Source organism: Megascapheus bottae, chromosome 12, assembly GCF_031878675.1.
Source record: "Megascapheus bottae isolate mThoBot1 chromosome 12, mThoBot2.hap1, whole genome shotgun sequence".
NCBI classification, from domain to species: Eukaryota; Metazoa; Chordata; class Mammalia; order Rodentia; family Geomyidae; genus Megascapheus; species Megascapheus bottae.
In genome coordinates, this window is record NC_143520.1 from 12,093,415 (window position 1) to 12,112,142 (window position 18,728).

The 18,728-nt window shown below is 40.1% G+C and overlaps 1 protein-coding gene across 1 annotated transcript in view; it reads right to left on the bottom strand.

The window, feature by feature from the left end:
- Positions 1-18,728, bottom strand: part of Myo3b (myosin IIIB) — a 222,622-nt gene that overhangs the window by 175,485 nt on the left and 28,409 nt on the right. The window contains exon 13 of the mRNA XM_090343066.1: positions 2,614-2,693. Coding sequence (XP_090199192.1) covers positions 2,614-2,693 — 80 coding nt within the window. The remainder of the gene's footprint in view (positions 1-2,613; positions 2,694-18,728) is intronic.

The window sequence follows — 18,728 nt, forward strand, 5'->3', positions numbered from 1 at the left end:
ACTTGGCTTTCGAGAAAACAGCAGAAGCAGAAGCACACCTTCTCACCTTCCATCCTCTGAAGACACGATAATATAGGAAGGTCCCCATTGATCTCCTTTTCCCACAAAGGCCTTCATACCAGAAGGAACTAGAGAATGTCACAAGAGGACACCAAAAATGACCTGAACAGACAGGCCTTGCTAACTTATCCCTAGCTCATCATCAGATCAGATCTGTGTCCTCTAAATATACTTCCTGCATAGAAGTCCACCAGGATACACTGATTTCCTTGTTTCTTTGTGGCTACTTTTCTTTGCCACTCCTATCTTGTGTAAAACTTGCACTAAACAAATATGTTTGCCCCTGTATATCATGTTTATAACAATTTAAAAATTTTTAATGGATATGCTACATTTCTTGTCAATATACTCATTACCTCACATATGTATGAAATATTAATTGTTTATATATAAGAATATATATTTCAAAAAGCTGGTGGCTTATGCCTGTAATCCTAGCTACTCAGGAAGCTGAAATCTGAGGATTATAGTAAGAAACCAAAGGGGAAGAGGGGTTGGGGAGACAGGAAATTATTAAAGTCTTATCTCCAATTCACTAACCAGCAAAAGGCTGGAAATAGAGTTGGGCCTCATGTGGTAGAACACTAGCCATGAGAAAAATAAGCTCAGGGACAGTGTCTAGTTCCTGAGTTCAAGCCCTAGGACAAAATATGAAAATTTTATATTAAAAAATATGAAAAAGGGGCCGGGAGTATGGCCTTCTGATATAGTGCTTGCCTAGCATGCACGACGCTCTGGATTCAACTCCTCGCTACCACATACACTGAAAAAAGCCAGAAGTGGTGCTGTGGCTCAAAGGAAAGCCCAAGGACAGTGGACCTGAGTTCAAGCCCCAGAACTGGCAAAAAAACAAACCCAAAACATATGAAAGAAAGAAAGAAAATTCAAAAACATTTTGAATCAAGTATCTTTAAATAAGAACACATAGATGACAAATTGACTGGTTGACTCTCGGTTGAGTCTTACAGGAGCCTAATATTGTTTTGCCACTGGGAATCATAGTTTACTGTTTGAAATGATACTATAGACCTAAGATTCTAAGTCTCCAGACTCTCAAATAATAACAATCAATGAATTTAATACAAAAAATACATATGTAAGGACAAGAGGCTTTCAGAACTACTAAAAGTTTTATGGAAACCTCTCGGAGCTCAAAAATCCATTGGTAAAGAATCCTAACGGTTTGCCATGAAGTAGCAAGGTAAAAAGAAGAGCATTCAAAAAGATCATAATAGTTATATGGGTAGAAAAACTATTTTTAGTTCAAGTCTTTTGAATTCATGCCACATGAAAGTAAACCTGTTTTCAAGGAAAGTATACATAAATTTTACATCTATGTAACTTTGGGTAATTCTCAATAGCATTTTAGGAAGTCAAATTGCTTTTCCTTTGTGAAATATTCTAAACAAACAGAATACAAGAAAACCAGAGATGTGACCTTTTTATTATTCCATTACCTTCCAGATAAATATTTTTCATGGTAGCACATAAATTTCCTTGTTATATTTGGGGCTACCACCCTAGACCCACCACAGTGAATGTCTGATTTATAAATACTATGCATTTAACCCTGTAGATTCTCTGCTTTTTCCTATGCATAGATATTTACAATAAAGGTTAATTCATAAATTAGGTATTGTAACAGATTAACAAACCTAATGAAAAAGAAGACCTTTTCATTTAAAAGATAAAATTCACTTTACAACTTCTATCTTTGGTAGATCCAAATTTCTAGTATCACTACTCTAATGTTGAGGGCCATTCTTAAGTAAAATAAAGATTAGATTGGACACAAGCACTGTAAAATGACAGCAGGTGGTCTGATAACTGAGATAGGCACTACTCTAGCACTTATGGATGGGTGGATAGAGTTCGCGGGGTGGATACACTGGTCCATGTGTCCTGGGAAGGACCAAGAGGGATGGCAGGAAAGTTTCTTGGGTCATTTTGGGTATCATGTGATGTAAAACACATGAATTATTTCTGAAATTTTCCTTTGAATATTTGGACCATAATCAATGTAGGTAACTGAAGTCATGGAAGATTAAACCACAGATTTCTGTATATCAAATAAATATCAGTCAAGCAGTCTTTGATAGCATAGCTAAAAATTAGCCAAGAGAGTAGGGCATCTAAAAATGTGTTTTACAGTTGGATATTTATGAGTCCTTCTAACATGGCTTCTGTACAGACAACTGCACAAGTCGTTTTTTAAGAGCCCAGAACTGAGCACTAGGAGATAGTTTCTTTGCTTCCTGCTGACTCCATTTGGTCAGGAATCTTCCTCTGTAGATTGGTGCTAGCCTTTTTAAATTGAGTTTATTTCTAAGTTGTCATTATTCTTCATCTTATGTGGTATTTGGGAGATTGTAAGGATTGTAAGGTTTCCATGACTTTGTTTCAAACTCCCAAACTCCTACTTTCCTACATGCCTTCAGCTCCTTTATCAGCACACAGGTCAGGCATGGGCAGATGAAGGGAACTAATGCTGGCAAGAGCTGCCCCCTTCCTCACCCATCTCCACGCCATTCTTGGTGCAAACCTGTGACTCACCTTGGCTTTCCCAGCACTGAAATGTGGTGGCAAAGATCTTGAAGCTGCTGTTATCTTGGCTCTTGTCTGGGCCAAATTACCTGAGCAAACAAGACAACAAACTTAAATTGAAGGAAAAGTTAAAGTAACTGAATCATGAGTAACTGGATATTTTCCTTTTGTGTCCCTGTATTTTAATAAACGTTTAAATGATCTGCTTTGAATTGGAAATTCAATTACATAAAATATAATAATTCTTTTAAAATCATGAGAGTTACCACCTCTCATAAGCATAAAACAAAATCAGAAAGTATCTAACTCAGCAAATCAGGAAGGGAAGGAAACGATCTCCGAATGATAAGGGGGCAGTACATGCCATATCTAACACCACACTCAGCTCTTCCTCTATGATCAGGAAGAAGGCAGGTACATACACTCACCACTTCTGTGAAATATATTAGAAGTCCAGACTAAGGCAATTATCACTGAGATCATCATTCACATCAGAAAGGAATAAGTAAATTTAAGTAAAATTATCTCTGCTCACAGATGACATGATCAGAGAGAAAATCCTAAAGGTCCACATTTAAAAATAACTGTCATGGGGTTGGAGGCATGGCTAAGTTGGGAGAGCACTAGCGTATGAGTCAAAGTGTCATGGGGACCAAGTTTGGTCCTCATCACAAACAAAAAAAAGAAAAAAAAACTATTATCAGAAGTAATCTATGAATTAAGAAAAGTTACAGGGTCAGTGATAAAGTTAGTAGAAATGCCAGCAGGAAGTTTCTGCCTAACAACTTGTAGAAGGCTGGATAAGCTGACAATCTACAACCTGTCTGACCAGGACAAGGCAGGAGGGAGCTACAAAAAGAATGAGAAAATAAGACGCCGGGCCAGTGGCTCACACCTGTAATCCTAGCTACTCAGCAGGCTGAGATCTGAAGATCTCCATTCAAAGCCAGCCCAGGCACTAAAAGTCTGTAAGACTCTTATCTCCCATTAACCACTAGAAAACCAGAAAGTGGTGTTGTGGCTCAAGGAGTAGGGCAATAGCCTTGATCTGAAGAGCTCAGGGACAGTGCCCAGACCCAGAAAGAATTACCAACCAGAAAGCCATCTGATTTTCCCTACTTATCCAAAGCCAAGCTCTGTGATGAAGAAAATGGCTAATGATTGCCAAGATAGTAGACATAGGCTGAGTTTCTATCTTCCCTGTGTCATGTCTGTGCCAGGCACTTTCCGACTATTTCCTTTCTAATAAAACTTTACTGCCATCTTTACTTAGGTTTGTGTCTTGCCTGAATTCTTCTTTTACCAGACCTAAGAACTGAGATTGTTTAGTTACTCTAAAATTTCTAGTAATTTTCTGCATTAGCTTAGAAATTAGAAAATAAATATAACTTTTCTGACCTAGATTCATTGAATGGTTATATCTGCATGCATATCAACATATAAAAACCAGTGGCTCATACCCTTAATCCTAGCTTTTTAAAAGGCTGGTATCTGAGGATCCTAATTCAAAGCCAGCCTGGATAGAAAAGTCCCAGTGAGACTCTTATCTCAAATTACCACCAAAACACCAGAAGTGGAGCTATGGCTCAAGTGGTAGAACACTAGCTTTGACCATTTAAAGTTCGTGCCTAGGCCCTGAGTCAAGCCTCAGGAATGGCACCCAAAAAAAAGAAAAAAAAATAAGTTATATTGCTATTCACAAATAAGGAATTATTTGAAAAAGAAATTAAGGAAATAATTCAATTCATAATAATAACATAAAGAAAGACTGCGGAATGATTTTAACTATGAAGATTTAAAAAAACAACTTATGGACTAAGACATAAAAGTGACTGAAGAAGATACAAACAAATGAAAGGACATTATCGCTCATGGACTAGAAGATTTAAGATTGCATTTTTAAATTAAAAATTCTAATAGTATACACAAACTATTGATTTAACTGCATAAGAATCTTAAAGGTATATTTTACAAAAACAAGAGGAAAAAGATCTCTAAAATCCATTTGAAATCAGAAAAATGCCAAAACAATCGTGAGGGAGAACAAACATGGAGGCTTCACAGTTTTTGGACTTTAAAGTGACTTACAGTCATAATGTGCACTATGTGAAAATTGAACTGTGTAACTCCCGAGTACAGGTGGGAGGGGCCTAGGGGAGGAGAGCAGTGGAAGGCTGCACTGATCCACAGGCATGGCGCTCCCAACCTGACCTCTGGAATTGAACCTCTTCATACAACTACTTAGCAATAAAAAATTAAAAAATATTACAAAGACACAGTAATTGAACCAACATGCTTTTAACATAAAGATGGAAGAACAGACCAATGAAATAGAACTGGACCCAGAATAAACCTACTACATATGACCACATGATCCTTGACCAGGGAGCTGAACCCACCCAATGCAGAACACAAATAGTATTAGGAAAGTATCTATGTGCAAAAATAAAATGTAGTCCTTCTCTTACTCTATATACAAAAAAAGCAATAACATTGGTTTTGTCAACATTTGGGGGGATATGATACTAAAAGCATAAAATAGACCAAAAAAATTGCAACAAAACCAAAATAGACAAGAGAGTATGTGAAACCAATAGCTTTTGTGTGGTAAAGGAAACCATCAAGAAAGCAAAGAGAAAACCTATGTAATGGGATAACCATGTGTCTGTTCAAAAGAAACACCTATAATCAATACATGACAAATAAACAACAAAATCCAATTAAAGCATCATCAAAAATAGATACATCTCCAAAGAAAGCATATGAATCTTTGACAGGCATATGGAAAGATGCTCAATATTGCCAGCTATCAGAGAAACTAAAGTGAAAATTATGGTGAGATGGAATTTTTATCTCATTCTTGTTAGGATGGCCATCATAAAACTTGAAAAAACCCACCCTGCCCCCAAAAAAACCCAGAAAATAACAAGCATTAAAGCTATGGAGAAACTGAAACTCCTGTGCGAGTGGTGGAAATGGAAAATGGTGTAACTATTGGAAAAATACAAAATTTAAAATATAATTAAAAATAACTATCACATGACCCAGCAATCTCACTTCTAATTATTCAAATGAGAAGATTCAGAGTTATATTCACACTCCTGCATTCATTGCACAGTTACAACAATTCGGAGGTAGAAATTAACTAAATGTTTGTGGGTAGAGGAATAAGGAAAATGTGGCATACACATGTATAGGAATATGACTTGGCTTTAGAAAATCAAAGCAGGTTATCTACCACAATGTGTGGGTTAATCTGAAGGCTAGTATACTTAATGAAATACAACAGCCACGGACCCACAAATACTGCACAATTCCATTTATGTGAGGGATCTGGGACCATCAAACTCAGAAGGTGAAGATAGAATGGTGGTGGGTCCAGGTTGGGAGGGCATGGGCAGCTACTGTGTAGAGGACAGTGTCGGTCATGCAACAGTGCAACAACAATGCACCCACAGTGAAGGTTTCTATATTGTGCAGTTAAAACTTTATTGAGAAGAGTTAGATTTCAAGTTATATATATATATATATTACTACTATATATGTATTACTACTATTTTAGAGTATATATATGTATATATATATATATATATATATATTACTACAAAAAAAAAACCCCACAGGCTGCCAGGCACGGTGGCTCGTGCCTGTAATCCTAGCTACTCAGGATGCTGAGATCTGAGGATTGTAGTTCAAAGACAGCCCAGGCACTAAAGGATGTGAAATTCTTATCCCAATTAATCACTAGAAAACAGAAAGTGGGGCCGTGGCTCCAGGGGTAGGGCAGTAGCCTTGAGCTGAAGAACTCAGGGACAGCACCCAGGCCCAGAGTTCAAGCCCCATGACAGGCTACCACAAGTCACTGGAAGAGATAAACAGGAAAGAAAAAAAAAACATTTTGAAGGGGTTTTGCTCCCTTTAACAGCAGAGAACCCCACTGTGTGGACTGAGAAGTTGAAAAGGGGATTAAGACATAGGATCATGTAGTGGAAAAATGTCTTTACCCTAGTCACCTAGGTCAAAGTCACAGATGAGGGTGTCATGCAAAAGGGAGAAAAATAAGAGAGAAAGATGTAAAATAATTAGTTTAAGTTTCATATAACATGGGAGCCCTCCTAAGGAAATGAAACAGAGAAGAAGAGAAATATGATAGGAAAAATAATATGATCTACCAGCACAGCTTGAGCATCGCTAATTTATACCACAATTGGAAACTTCCTGCCCCCACCCCACCAAACTTGATTTCAGGCAAAAATATTTTATTAGGCTTACTGTAATTAGTATTAGTTTTATTTTGGGTGTTGGAGATTGAGCACAGATCTCAACAAGTTCTACCACTGAACTAGGCCCCTAGCACAAATGCACAAAAGTTACTTAAAATACTATATAAAATAGGGGATGGGTTATAGCTCAAAAGTAGAGCACTTGTTTAAGTGTTAAGTCCTGGATTTGATCTCCAGCAACACACACATATATTATCTGTCTGTCATCTACCTTCATACCTATCAATTATTTATCTTATATACATATATACACATGTGTGTGAATGTATATATGTGCATATAAGGAAGAGAAAAGAGTATGAAATTACCTTCGGGTTGGTTATCAAACACAGTGTGTGTGAAACAAATAAATGTGTGTTTAGACTTAGGTACCATTTTCAAGATAACTACATAGTACATGCAAATATTATTAAATCTGAAAAGTCCAAAATCAGAATCATTTCTGATTCCAAGTATTCTGGACAATGATCTCTCAAGCCTGTGTTATGGTGAAGATAATGGCTCGCTGTAAATAATTCACATAGGTCTCAAAGCAGAAAGTAAAAGGCAAGAGACCAGGAAATTTTCACCAATTAATTCTCTTTGTGAGCAAAGAGGGGGGGGGGAGGATGATTGACAGGCAGACCACTGTCAGTCCTGCTGCTTTCTGTCTTTGAAGGCTCAGCCTGGCATAGCAGACTCTCCTCTCCCCTCCTGACTTATACACAAACCCTCCACCAAACCAAGTGTGTAAAAAGAGGTATTTGCATTTTTACCTACACTGTCGTTTGGTTCTGTAGCAATTTTTTAAGGCTGTCAATGAAAAAGAAATGTTATAATTTGCATATATGCAAGATGCTCAAGATTTCAAAGTTTTAGCAAGTGTAGCACAAAGATGTCCAAATGTTTCCTCTGGTGATATCTTCAGAGGCTAAAGTGTGCTTAATAGCCCAGAAAGAACCCTTTGAAGCGGGATTGGTGACATCAAAGTCGTAATCCAGGGGTGGCAGGAGCTTTAGAAGGAGGGGGAAGCATTTTCACACATTTCAAAGGATTTACAGCGTGAATAAACAATAGACCTGCAGATGTGCCACACACACACACACACACACACACACACACACACACACACCCCTTTCACAACCTAGAAGTTTCCATTTTAATTTAAATGTAAATACAGTGTTCACACTCCTTTCAAATGGTAAGCCTCCTCTCAACTTCACCCGGCAGCCTCTTCCTGCCCAGCCTCTCTCACTTACCCCAGAGCCCTTGGGCTCCTGTGCCCAAGAGAACTCTCTTTGGAGGCATCCTAATCTAATTGGGAACTAGATTAAAGGAGCAATAGCAAATGTAGCTAGCAAGGTACCTACAAGTTCCCCTGATTATGGCTGAAAGGGAAAGAGACAGGAGGTCTGAAGACCAGAGCTAGAACTTGGGAAAGATGACGATTTCCTGCCTTCTTCTGAAGAGTTCCACCTCGTGGAAAGTTCTTAGCACCCATGATGTCATCTTTAGTTGCTTCTTAAGAATTGACCCAAATCATAGGTGGCTATTTTAGAGAATCAAGCGTGGACGTAACCTCCCTCTGCTGCCCTCTCTGGGCTTACAGGATCTGCTGCAGCACACTTTGGACATTCCTTGTAACATCCTCTGGTTTTAATTTTCCTTCCAAACACAAGCAATAAGCCAATAAACAGATGCATAATTGCAAAGCAATATTTAAAACAAATAAAAAAAAGCTGTCTGAGTCAAATGGTTACAGCATAAGGAACTATAAGCAAAAAAAAAAAGGCAACAAGATCAAGTCTTTTTCTCTGGAATTATAACCCTGTATTCTTCAGTCAGCTAAGATACCAAGGATGGAGACCACCAGTTATGCTACTACTCCATCAACATAACTTCCTTTTGGGAAACACCTGTCAAACAAATGGTGATCATTCACTACAGAATCTCCTGAAAGACCCATCAACTCTGTCATGACAAGTGACAAGTGCCAACCACAGAGAATGCTATGATTCTATTCCATCAATCCTGACTTTGTTTAGCAAGGCTGAGGCAGAACTGGGAGTTCCAAACCAGCCTGAGCTACAAAAGAGATAGTGTCTTAAAATCAAAAGCAACCAAGAAACCAAATAAACAAGAAGCTATTGAGTAGAGAAAATACTTCACTGCAATTTAGAGCAGAAAGTGTTTTTATTATAACCTCTACATAAAATGACATGAGAGAACAGGGAAGATGAGATTCTCTGGGGGAAAAAATAAGAAAAAACTTAAAACAATACACAAGCTTGATTTTGAAGTCTTAGCAGCCATTGGACAAGAAATAGAAGAGATTTTATATGGAAGACATGAGCAAAAAAATAAAAAGACTTAAAATGTTCATCTGGACATTCTACAGAGAGCATTTATAGGTCAGATATCCAGAAAATTTTTCATTTTAAAATTTGATGTTTAATGATATTAAAATATTCATCAGTTTACCTTGCAAGCATTTTTTCCAGCCCTGGGGCTTGAACTCTGGGCCTGAGCACTGTCCTTGGACTTTCTTACTTGAGCCACAGCACCATTTCTGGCTTTTTCTATGTATGTGGTACTGAGGAATTGAACTCAGGTCTTCATGCATACTAGGCAAGGACTCTACCACTAGGCCAAACTCCTGGCCTACAAGCATTTTTTAAAGCTTAATTTCCATCACCTAAGACTAACTCAGGGGTCACTTTATAGAGATGAAATGGAGGGAAAGGGAGATTGGGCTCAGCCTAAGGCATAGGTGGTACCTTGAATAAAAGCTTTGCCCTGTTCCTTGACTGACTTCACATAGAATGCCCACCCATTGTGTGGCCAAAGTCAGGAGCTTTGGATCCAAGCTACTTGGGGGACACCTACCCGTTAGTTTGTATGCTCTGTCAATAAAGCCAGAGTCTTGACATGGATCTCGTGGTACAGGTAATTGTATGCAGAGAAGTGACGTCCCATACCTTAAAGACTAGAACCCCAAATAAAACACCCAGGAAGGAGAGAATAAACTAGTTACTACAAATGAAGAAAAGTTTCCTCCCTAAAAGTTTGCTCAACACACTTTATCTACTGATTTCTCTTACACTTGTGTGTGCACACATTGCAGGCCAAGTACAAATAGATGAGCGTGTGTCATAGTGTTCTGCCAAAGGCTCATGGTACACACCCTTGGGTCTCATTAATCAGTCACATGGTGGTGAGAGGAAACACTAAGAAATAGTACCATACCCGATGGGTGCCAGTGGCTCATGCCTGTAATCCCAGCTAATCAGGGTCCTAGGTCCTCAGGAGGTTGAGATTTGAGGATCAAGGTTTAAAGCCAGCCCAGACATGAAAGTCCGTAAGGCTTTTATCTGCAATTAACTACCAGAAACCAGAAATGGTGCTGTGGTTCAAGGGGTAGAGCACTAGCCTTGAGAGGAAGAGCTCAGGGACAGCTCCCAGGCCCAGAGTTCAAGCCACCATGACCAACCAAAAAAAAAAGGGAGAGAGAAAGAGAAGAAGAAGTTTGGAGACAGAGCCCAGGCTATGGGTTCAAGCCATAAGTCTGGCAAGGAAAGGAAGGAAGGAAGGAAGGAAGGAAGGAAGGAAGGAAGGAAGAAAGAAAGAGAAAGAAGCGAGGGAGGGAGGGAAGGAAGGAGGGAGGGAGGAAGGAAGGAAGGAAGGAAGGAAGGAAGGAAGGAAGGAAGGAAGGAAGGAAGGAAGGAAGGGAAAGATATAGAGAAAAAGAGTATCTATAGAAAACAAACTGGTGGTGGTATCTTGCTTTCCGGCATGACTCATATCAAATAATCTATACTACCATAGGTCTGGACCTGCATATACACACATTTCTCAGTGGGGCAGTGGGTCTCTAGCTCAGGCTTTTTCCCCCTACTTTATAAAATACCAGTGCTCAGAATGGCCTGTTCCACAGAACCTAATATGTGCCATGTGTTGAAGAATAAAGTTAATGTAACTTTTATTTCTTAAGTACAGAGATTGATTTTTCAGGAAACTTGACTTTATAGAACTTTTGATTCAGTATTTGGTATAGATTTTAAAAATCTTTCTAAATTAAAGTTTTATTCTACAGACATTGGGTACAATTATTGTTGTTGTTGTTGTTTAAAAAGAATAGCACCTATAAAAATAAAGGCCAGCAAGGATTATTTATCTGATGAAGGATTTCCACAAATATCACAAGTCTATTGATTCCAGGGGTCGCAGCTAGTCAATGCACTGTGTCTGAGTCCTTTCAAGTCAAAGCAAGTATGTTTTGATTAACATCTACTGTTGGTATTAACTTCCAGAAATCTATAAATGACTTGGAGTTACAAACTTCTTGAAGATAAGCAATAAGTATCCATTTTTATCCCCAAGAATTAATCCAAAGACTATTTCTTCAACATTTGCTCTAAGATTTGCAAACACTGGAAAGTTTACTGAGATGGCACGATATACCAGAGCAGCACGCCAGATTGTAACTGTCCTTGCCTACTAGCTGTGGGTAGCTCCACCTCCTCTTGACAAACTTAGTATCAGACTCCTCACTCAAAGACTACAGTTTATCATCCTGAGGAAATAAACAATTAATTGTAAACCACGAGTAATAACCCAAATGTAACAAACTTCTGATTTAAATATTTCTGGACAATATCTCACCAAAACCGAAGATGCCTTTAGTGATGAATGCAACACTGAAAACTACCCACAAAGCTAATTAACATAAAGCCTTTGACTCCACACTGGATTCTAAGCCCCTTGGGGGCATGTACCACATCTGTTTTACTTTTCAAGCTACTACTTAACATTACATACCTTCCACACAGTAAATGCTCAATAAATATGTGAATGGCACTGAATTTTTATTTAACCAGACATTCAGAGCCCTCTGCCACAGGCCAGAATTCATGTCACTTCCCTTCACAAGCCCTGTGCATGGGTCCTGACCATGCCATGATCTTTTCCAATTATGGATTCTGCTCAAGCTATTTGATGCCTGGATTGCAGAAAGGCTATGGTTAAGAATGTGAATTCTAGGGTGGAACTGCCTGGTAATTTTCATGTCTGCTTAGTATCTGGGTTTCATCGGCTAGACAGCTCCAGGAACATTTACTGAGCTTGGGGAATAAACTGTCCCTGTTAAATTTATCATTAACACCAAGTATCATTAATACACCGAGTGGCAGGGGAGATGCTGGTGGCCATGTTTCAAGGGGTTTGATGGGAGCCAAAGAAAAGCTTCTAGAAGTCCTGGTAAAAAGGAGATCTGGTTGAAGTAAACCCCCTGGGCTCAACTTACTGATCATTTTTATAGCATATATTTTGAGATTGATGAAAGTACTGTTCATGAAGTATTCTAGTAAAAAGTTTTATAGAATGGGCAATATTCTGTTGCTTAGAGATACATATGGTTCTATGTTAGGATGGTTGGATGGCTTGGGAGAAAGAAGGGAAGCAAGGAAGGAAGGAAGGATCACAATGAGAGAGAGAGAAAGGAGATGAATGGAAAGGAAAAGTGGAAAGGAAAGGAAGGGAAGGAAAGGGAATAAAAGACAGGATAGGATAGGATAGGGAAGAGAAGGAAAAGAAGGGAAGAGTATGCATGGGGAGAGAATGAGATGGGAGGGAAGAGGAGAGGAGAGGGGAGGACAGAAGAGAGGAGGAGAGAGGAGGGGAGGAGAGGAGAGGAGAGGGAGGAGAAGAGAGGAGAGGGGAGGGGAAGAAAAGTAGTATACAATATTATTTATCTGCTGCTTTATTTCTATAACCAGAGATGAAAGAAATAAATGCAGAAATCTGCTTCTTCTGCTCCCTGTCACTTTCCTACAGGTAAACAAATAATATTAACTATGAATATTTCCTGAGTGTTCCCAGGTAGTGAAAACTACACTAAGGGCCAAAAATTAACTACTTTAGACAATCATCCTGGAAGCCATGCTAACAGCCACAAAGAAAGGAAACTGAGGCAAAGACTGTTCAAGCTTCATGGTCAAGGTCAGAACCCAGTACAGTAGCCCCCAGAGAGCCCCCCACTGATTTGAGATGATATTTGGGTGCTTTTGGTTCTTTACATACAGAAGCAGTCAGGCGAATTGCAGCCCCATTGATTATCCAGCAATCCTGGTTACAGCTAACCCAGATCTAATCACCTGGAAGAGCTGGGCTTGTTCGTTTTTAACTAACTTGAAATGCCCTTGAAAAATACAAAGAATGGAATGGCTCTACTAAAATGGAGCCTTCATAAGATCTGAGCAGCACTTGCTCCAGCCTTCAACTTCATGTTCAGTGGAGCAGCGTTTAATTTAGTTTTTGTACATCTCACATGTGCAAGCCAGTAAAATTCACAATTGTAACTCCACACAGCTGTGGTTTACAGCTCCTCTGCACAACACGTCCGCACCAAAGCAAAATGATGAACTTTATAGGTTGCTAACATATGGGCCAGTCTGTTAGAAGCTGGTCTTGTGTTCTAAAGAGAAAAATACAGTTTCTATTAACATGATTCAAATTCCTGGGGTGAAAAAAGGGTTAAGTTTTGATCCATCTCTGAGTACAGAGATTATAACTATAATAGCTTTGTTTCTAATCGATTTGATTTAAAGTATCTGAGGTTATCACTTAGTAATGGGGAGAATGACCTGCAAGTTCCATTATAAAGGATTTTATAGTGGGATGAGTTAATAAATTGTAAGAGACTTTGAAACCTTTTCTTCAATAGGAGAAAATAGGAGCTACTGAAATCTGAACTGAATATGGAAAGAAAAGGAAAGAATCTTCTATCTTAAATAAGAACATTTTTCTATTCTAAGAATGTGAATTCTGGCAGAGAAAAGCAGAATTTATGTTTCTCATATTTCTCACCATTTGAAAAGTCAAGGCTGCTGTGTTTGCTGTACTTGATGGCATCATTAAAGAAATCAAACACAATGGCCTAAATGGATCTGTCACTTAACTTAAAAATAAAATGCACATGCCAAGCACCAGGGGCCCACGCCTGTAACCCTAGCTATTCAGGAGGCTGAGATCTGATCTGTTTCAGACTGGCCCACAGAAAAGTCTGCTAGACTCATCTCTAAAACAATCACCTAAAAGCCAAGCTAGGGGAATGATTCAAGTGATAGAATGCCAGCTGTGAACAAGAAAGCCAGGTGACATAAAGCCTAGAGCTCAAACTGCAGTTCACAATACATAAGAGATAGATAGATAGATAGATAGATAGATAGATAGATAGATAGATAGATAGATACATACATACATACATACATACATACATACATACATACATACATACATACATACATGGATGTATAGGTAGACAGATGATACACAGACAGGCAGCCTGTTCACTTTCATATGTAGGAGCTACGCAGGAACTAATCAAGTGTGTTGGGGAAAGACCATGACTTTGTTTTGCAGTAGGTAACTACCTTTCCCAGTATTATAGTCATAATCACAACTCGTTATTAAAGCCTATTTTAAGTTTTCTTTGTCTCAAGGAGCAGAGCAATGCCAGGCACTAGATCGAGGCTAGGGAAAGAGAGGAGCTTGTGAGAACAGATTCATGACCAGTCCTGGACAGAAGTTCTAGATAGGAAACACTCTGGATGGAAACCACAGGCTCTGCAGTACCTAATTCTTGTGCTAGATCAGCAGAGGCCATCGAATCTTGGCTGACAGGTTGTTTTCAAAATGAATCTTCGAGATTTTAAGGCCTTGTGAGTATATGAGAGCTGTCTTGGTATTTCTACAGTAAAGACTTCTACTGGACTTTCATAGTCAGTATCTGCCTCAGTTCTAGCCATGAAAAAAATCTCTAGTCATCTCACATCCTAGTACTCCATGAAACACTTTGGAGAGGAAAAAAAAAAATGTTCCATGTAGAAAATACAGGACTCTCATGGGGATTGGTAAAAACTGGAACCCTATAAATTCAGAACAACCTCTCTCATGCACTGAGCAAAGGTTTGAAGTTCTCACTACATAACAAATAATTACTTTATTAAGAAATGAATTTACACTAGCAGTCTTCCTTATTATCTGGCTTATTTTCTTCAGGATGACCATTAAGAGGGGCACCTTATACTTCTGCATTTCTTTCTTTCCTTCTTTTATTGGTAGTCCCATGGTTTGAACTTAGGACCTCAAATGTGTTAGGTAAGAGCTCTACCACTGGTGCTACAGCACCAGTCCATGCATTAAAAAGAAGAGGAAAGGCACTTTTTGGTGCCATAGTAATCATACAACAGTTTGCAAACACATGAGATATGGCTAGTCTGACCTGAAAAAAATTTTTCCATATCTGGGGATGTCTTAAAGTGTAAAGCACACACCAGATTCTTTAAAAAGTACCAAAAAAGTAAAATACTTCAAATTTTCATACATTCTAAAGGATCATATTCTAATACATGAGTCAAGGCTATAATATTAAATAAGTTCACTTCTTTCCATTTATTTCAAAGAAGCTTATAGGCATGCTGAAGAGTGAAATTCTCTAAGATTCTCTAGAGAAAGCAACTGAGAAATATCAAACCATCATGCCCAGGACATTTGAGCTAAAGATTGTCAGTGATTCTGTCTAATCTGGAGGCCTTTCCTAAGGCAAACCCACCTTGCACATGTGGAAACTGGCCAACAGTATAAACCAAACCTGCCAAATACCTGCTAAGATAGACCCTAGCCTTCTTCCAGACTTGCTGGGGGCCGAGTAACACCCTAACTTTGAGCCATATCGTCGGTAATTACTTTCTGCTGAGAGGCAAGGCAACATGCAAGGGTTACTGCTTTGAGGCAGGGGGCAACAAGGCAAGGCACAAGAGGCGAGGCACATGAGGCGAGGTGCAAGACTTGATTACCATTGGTTAGGAATGTGTTGTTGCTTTATCATTCTCTGCTGAGACCTGTAGTGGGCGTAAACACGTGGACCTCCCTGTCCTGTCCACCTTTGTGCTGATAGGCTCCGGCACCGGCTATTAGGAGGAGGGACTTCAGGAATGAAAGGGAGATTCCTGCCTTGACAAACCTGCCTGATGCATCTGTTTGTCCTCCGGAGAAGGAGGGCTGGGTGGGTGCGGGCGGTCAGTGGGCCCTTTCCTCGCTCTGCTACTCCTGGTCGGGGCTTGTTCTCCCTATCCCTCCTGCTGATCGAGAGGGGCTGGGGATGAAAGACCCCCGACACAGACTTCCTGTTGAGATCTCTTTATTCCACTACCTCACAGACTAAGAAAAACTATAATTTTAAAAGAAAGGAAATATGCAAGCTACTTATAGTTGAACAGAAAAAAAAAAAGATATTCTCCAGGTGGAGACTATCAAGGTCTTTTGCAATAGAAAGGGAGCAATGAGAATTTCAAAAGATATTCTCTCCACTGTTCAACCACTGTCCACATTTTCCTCAGGAAGCCTCCTCACAAAGAAAATCAGATGCTTCTTCAAAAGGACTAGAAACCATTGACAAGCTAAGGACAAGCCAGGAGAATGTGGAGTTTCTCCTGGAGGTGCCTTTCTGTTGCTGGACTCTGCATCTTGCTCTAATGGGTTGGAAGCCATTGGCTCCTGAGTTGAATCTCTAGCCAGACCTCTGAACAAGGAGGTGGTAGGCTGTTCACTACTGCCCATCAGCATGGGGCCTCAGGGTAAAGATCACTCAGATTCCAGAGGTGTAACTGCAGTCTCTTCTCTACTCCCCCCATATATCAGGCTCTGCAGACTAAGTCTATGGAGTTCAGAATAGAACTCCTTCTGAAATTCATGGCTTGTTAAAATAGACTTTGGCTCTGCTGGGCTTGAGGCCAGCACCATAAATCACAGGCAACCTACATTTTTGATAGGTTTCAAGTGTTCCCATCAGGAAATGTCATTCACAGATTGCTCTTGGGCTCAAATGAGCACCAGTGTGCCAGCTCCTTTCCGAAAGTTAGAAAGAAGAATCAAGCAAATGGATGGAACCTCTCTTCACAGGGACTCATGTCTGGGTCTCTAGAAACTACACCCAACCCAGAATAGAGAAGGTGAAACTATGGCTGAGTTTTGAAGAGAGCAGGGGTGGGGAATAGAAAGGTGGTGGTGGTGGTGGGAAGTCATTCTAGAAAGCAGAACTGGCATGAAACCAAGAGCTAGCAGTGGGGTATGATTATGTGCTTCACATATAAATAAAATACAAGGCAGACTCCCTGCTCTCATGGAGCTTATTATATAGGCAGACTGATCCTTCTCAGTAAACACAACTAACTGTTCAGTGGGATATACAACCACTGTCTTGTATAGCTCCAGGTGTTAGGTTGATGGAGATGAGGAACCCATGTAATTAGGAGATCCTTGGGGAGCTGGGAGCATAGCATAGTGGTAGAGTGCTTGCCCAGCATGCATGAAGCTCTGGTTTTGATTTCTTGGTGCCACATACACAGTAAAGGCTGGACATGGCGCTGTGGCTTAAGTGGCAGAGTGCTGGAAGCCGAGTAATGCCATGTCTAACTTTGAGCTATATCATCGGTGTGGGGAATAACTTTCTGCTGAGAGGCAAGGCAACACGCAAAAGGCAAGGGGCACGGTGCAAGACTTGATTACCATTGGTTACAAATGTGTTATTGCTTCATCACTCTCGGCTGAGACCTACAGTGGGGGTATATTAGCTCGAGGGACTTCCTGAATAGGGGGTTTTGGGGGGAGAGAGATTCCTGCCTTGACGAACCTGCCTGACGCATCTGTTTGTGCTCAGGAGGAGGGCTGGGTGCCGGTGGTCAGTGGGCCCTTTCCTCGCTGGGCTAGTCCTGGTTGGGGCATGTTCTCCCTATCCCTCCTGCTGATTGAGAGGGACCAGGGATGAAAGATCCCGACAGCAGAGTACTGACCTTGACCAAAAAATGTCCAAGGACAGTGTCCAGGCCCTGAGGACTGGCAAAATGAAGAGAAAAGGGGGCAGGGAGGGAAAGAAGGGGAGAGGGAAGGAGGGAGGGAGGGAGAGAGGAAGGGAGGGAGGGTGAGAGAAGAGAGAGAGAGAGAGAGAGAGAGAGAGAGAGAGAGAGAGAGAGAGAGAGAGAGAGAGAGAGAGAGAGTGAGTTCTCCTTGGTGTCACTGTCCTTTTCCTAAGACAAGAACCTGTCACCATCCTCCACTTCCAACATAAGGTCTGTAGACCTCAACCGACCTTTGCCTTCCACAATAATGGAGTGTGTTTTCTTTCATTACAGTGTAGTCATGATCATGAAGAGTTTGGGTTACCCTAAGAAACTTGGACATCCATCTGTAGAAGGCTGAAACTCGATTCCTCCATGGAAAAGGAGACATTGATCAAGATGGCACTGGACTCAAAAACTGACCTGTTGATTTGAAAGTCCCCTGTACAGCTGCTGAAAGACAATAATCAGCTGGCTCCTCAAACTAGTTGGTGTTCTTTGTTGGACACACCCAGACTGTCCATGTGACAATATTAATACAATAACGCTGCTGGTGACAATAACACATTTAGTCACTTCAAAACAAAACAAAAATGGTGACTCATTACCAGACTTAGAAATAATAATTGTCATTAGAGAATAAAACCCCAAGGAATCTACAAAAACAAAAAATGGAATGTTTATCAAGGATATAGGATCAGGTCAATATACAAAATAATGTTTCTAAGCCAGGCCCTGGTGGTATGTTATGACTGTACTCCTAGTTACTCCAGAGGCTGAGATCTGGGGATCACAGGTCAAACTCAACCCAGTCAGGAAGGTCTGTGAGACTCTTATCTTTACTAAACTACTGAAAATAAAAGCCAAAGGATAGCAATGGTTCAAGTGATAGTTATCCTCGACCAAAAAAAATCTCAGGTACAGTGTCCAGGCCCTGAGTTCAAGTCCCAGAAGATACACACACACA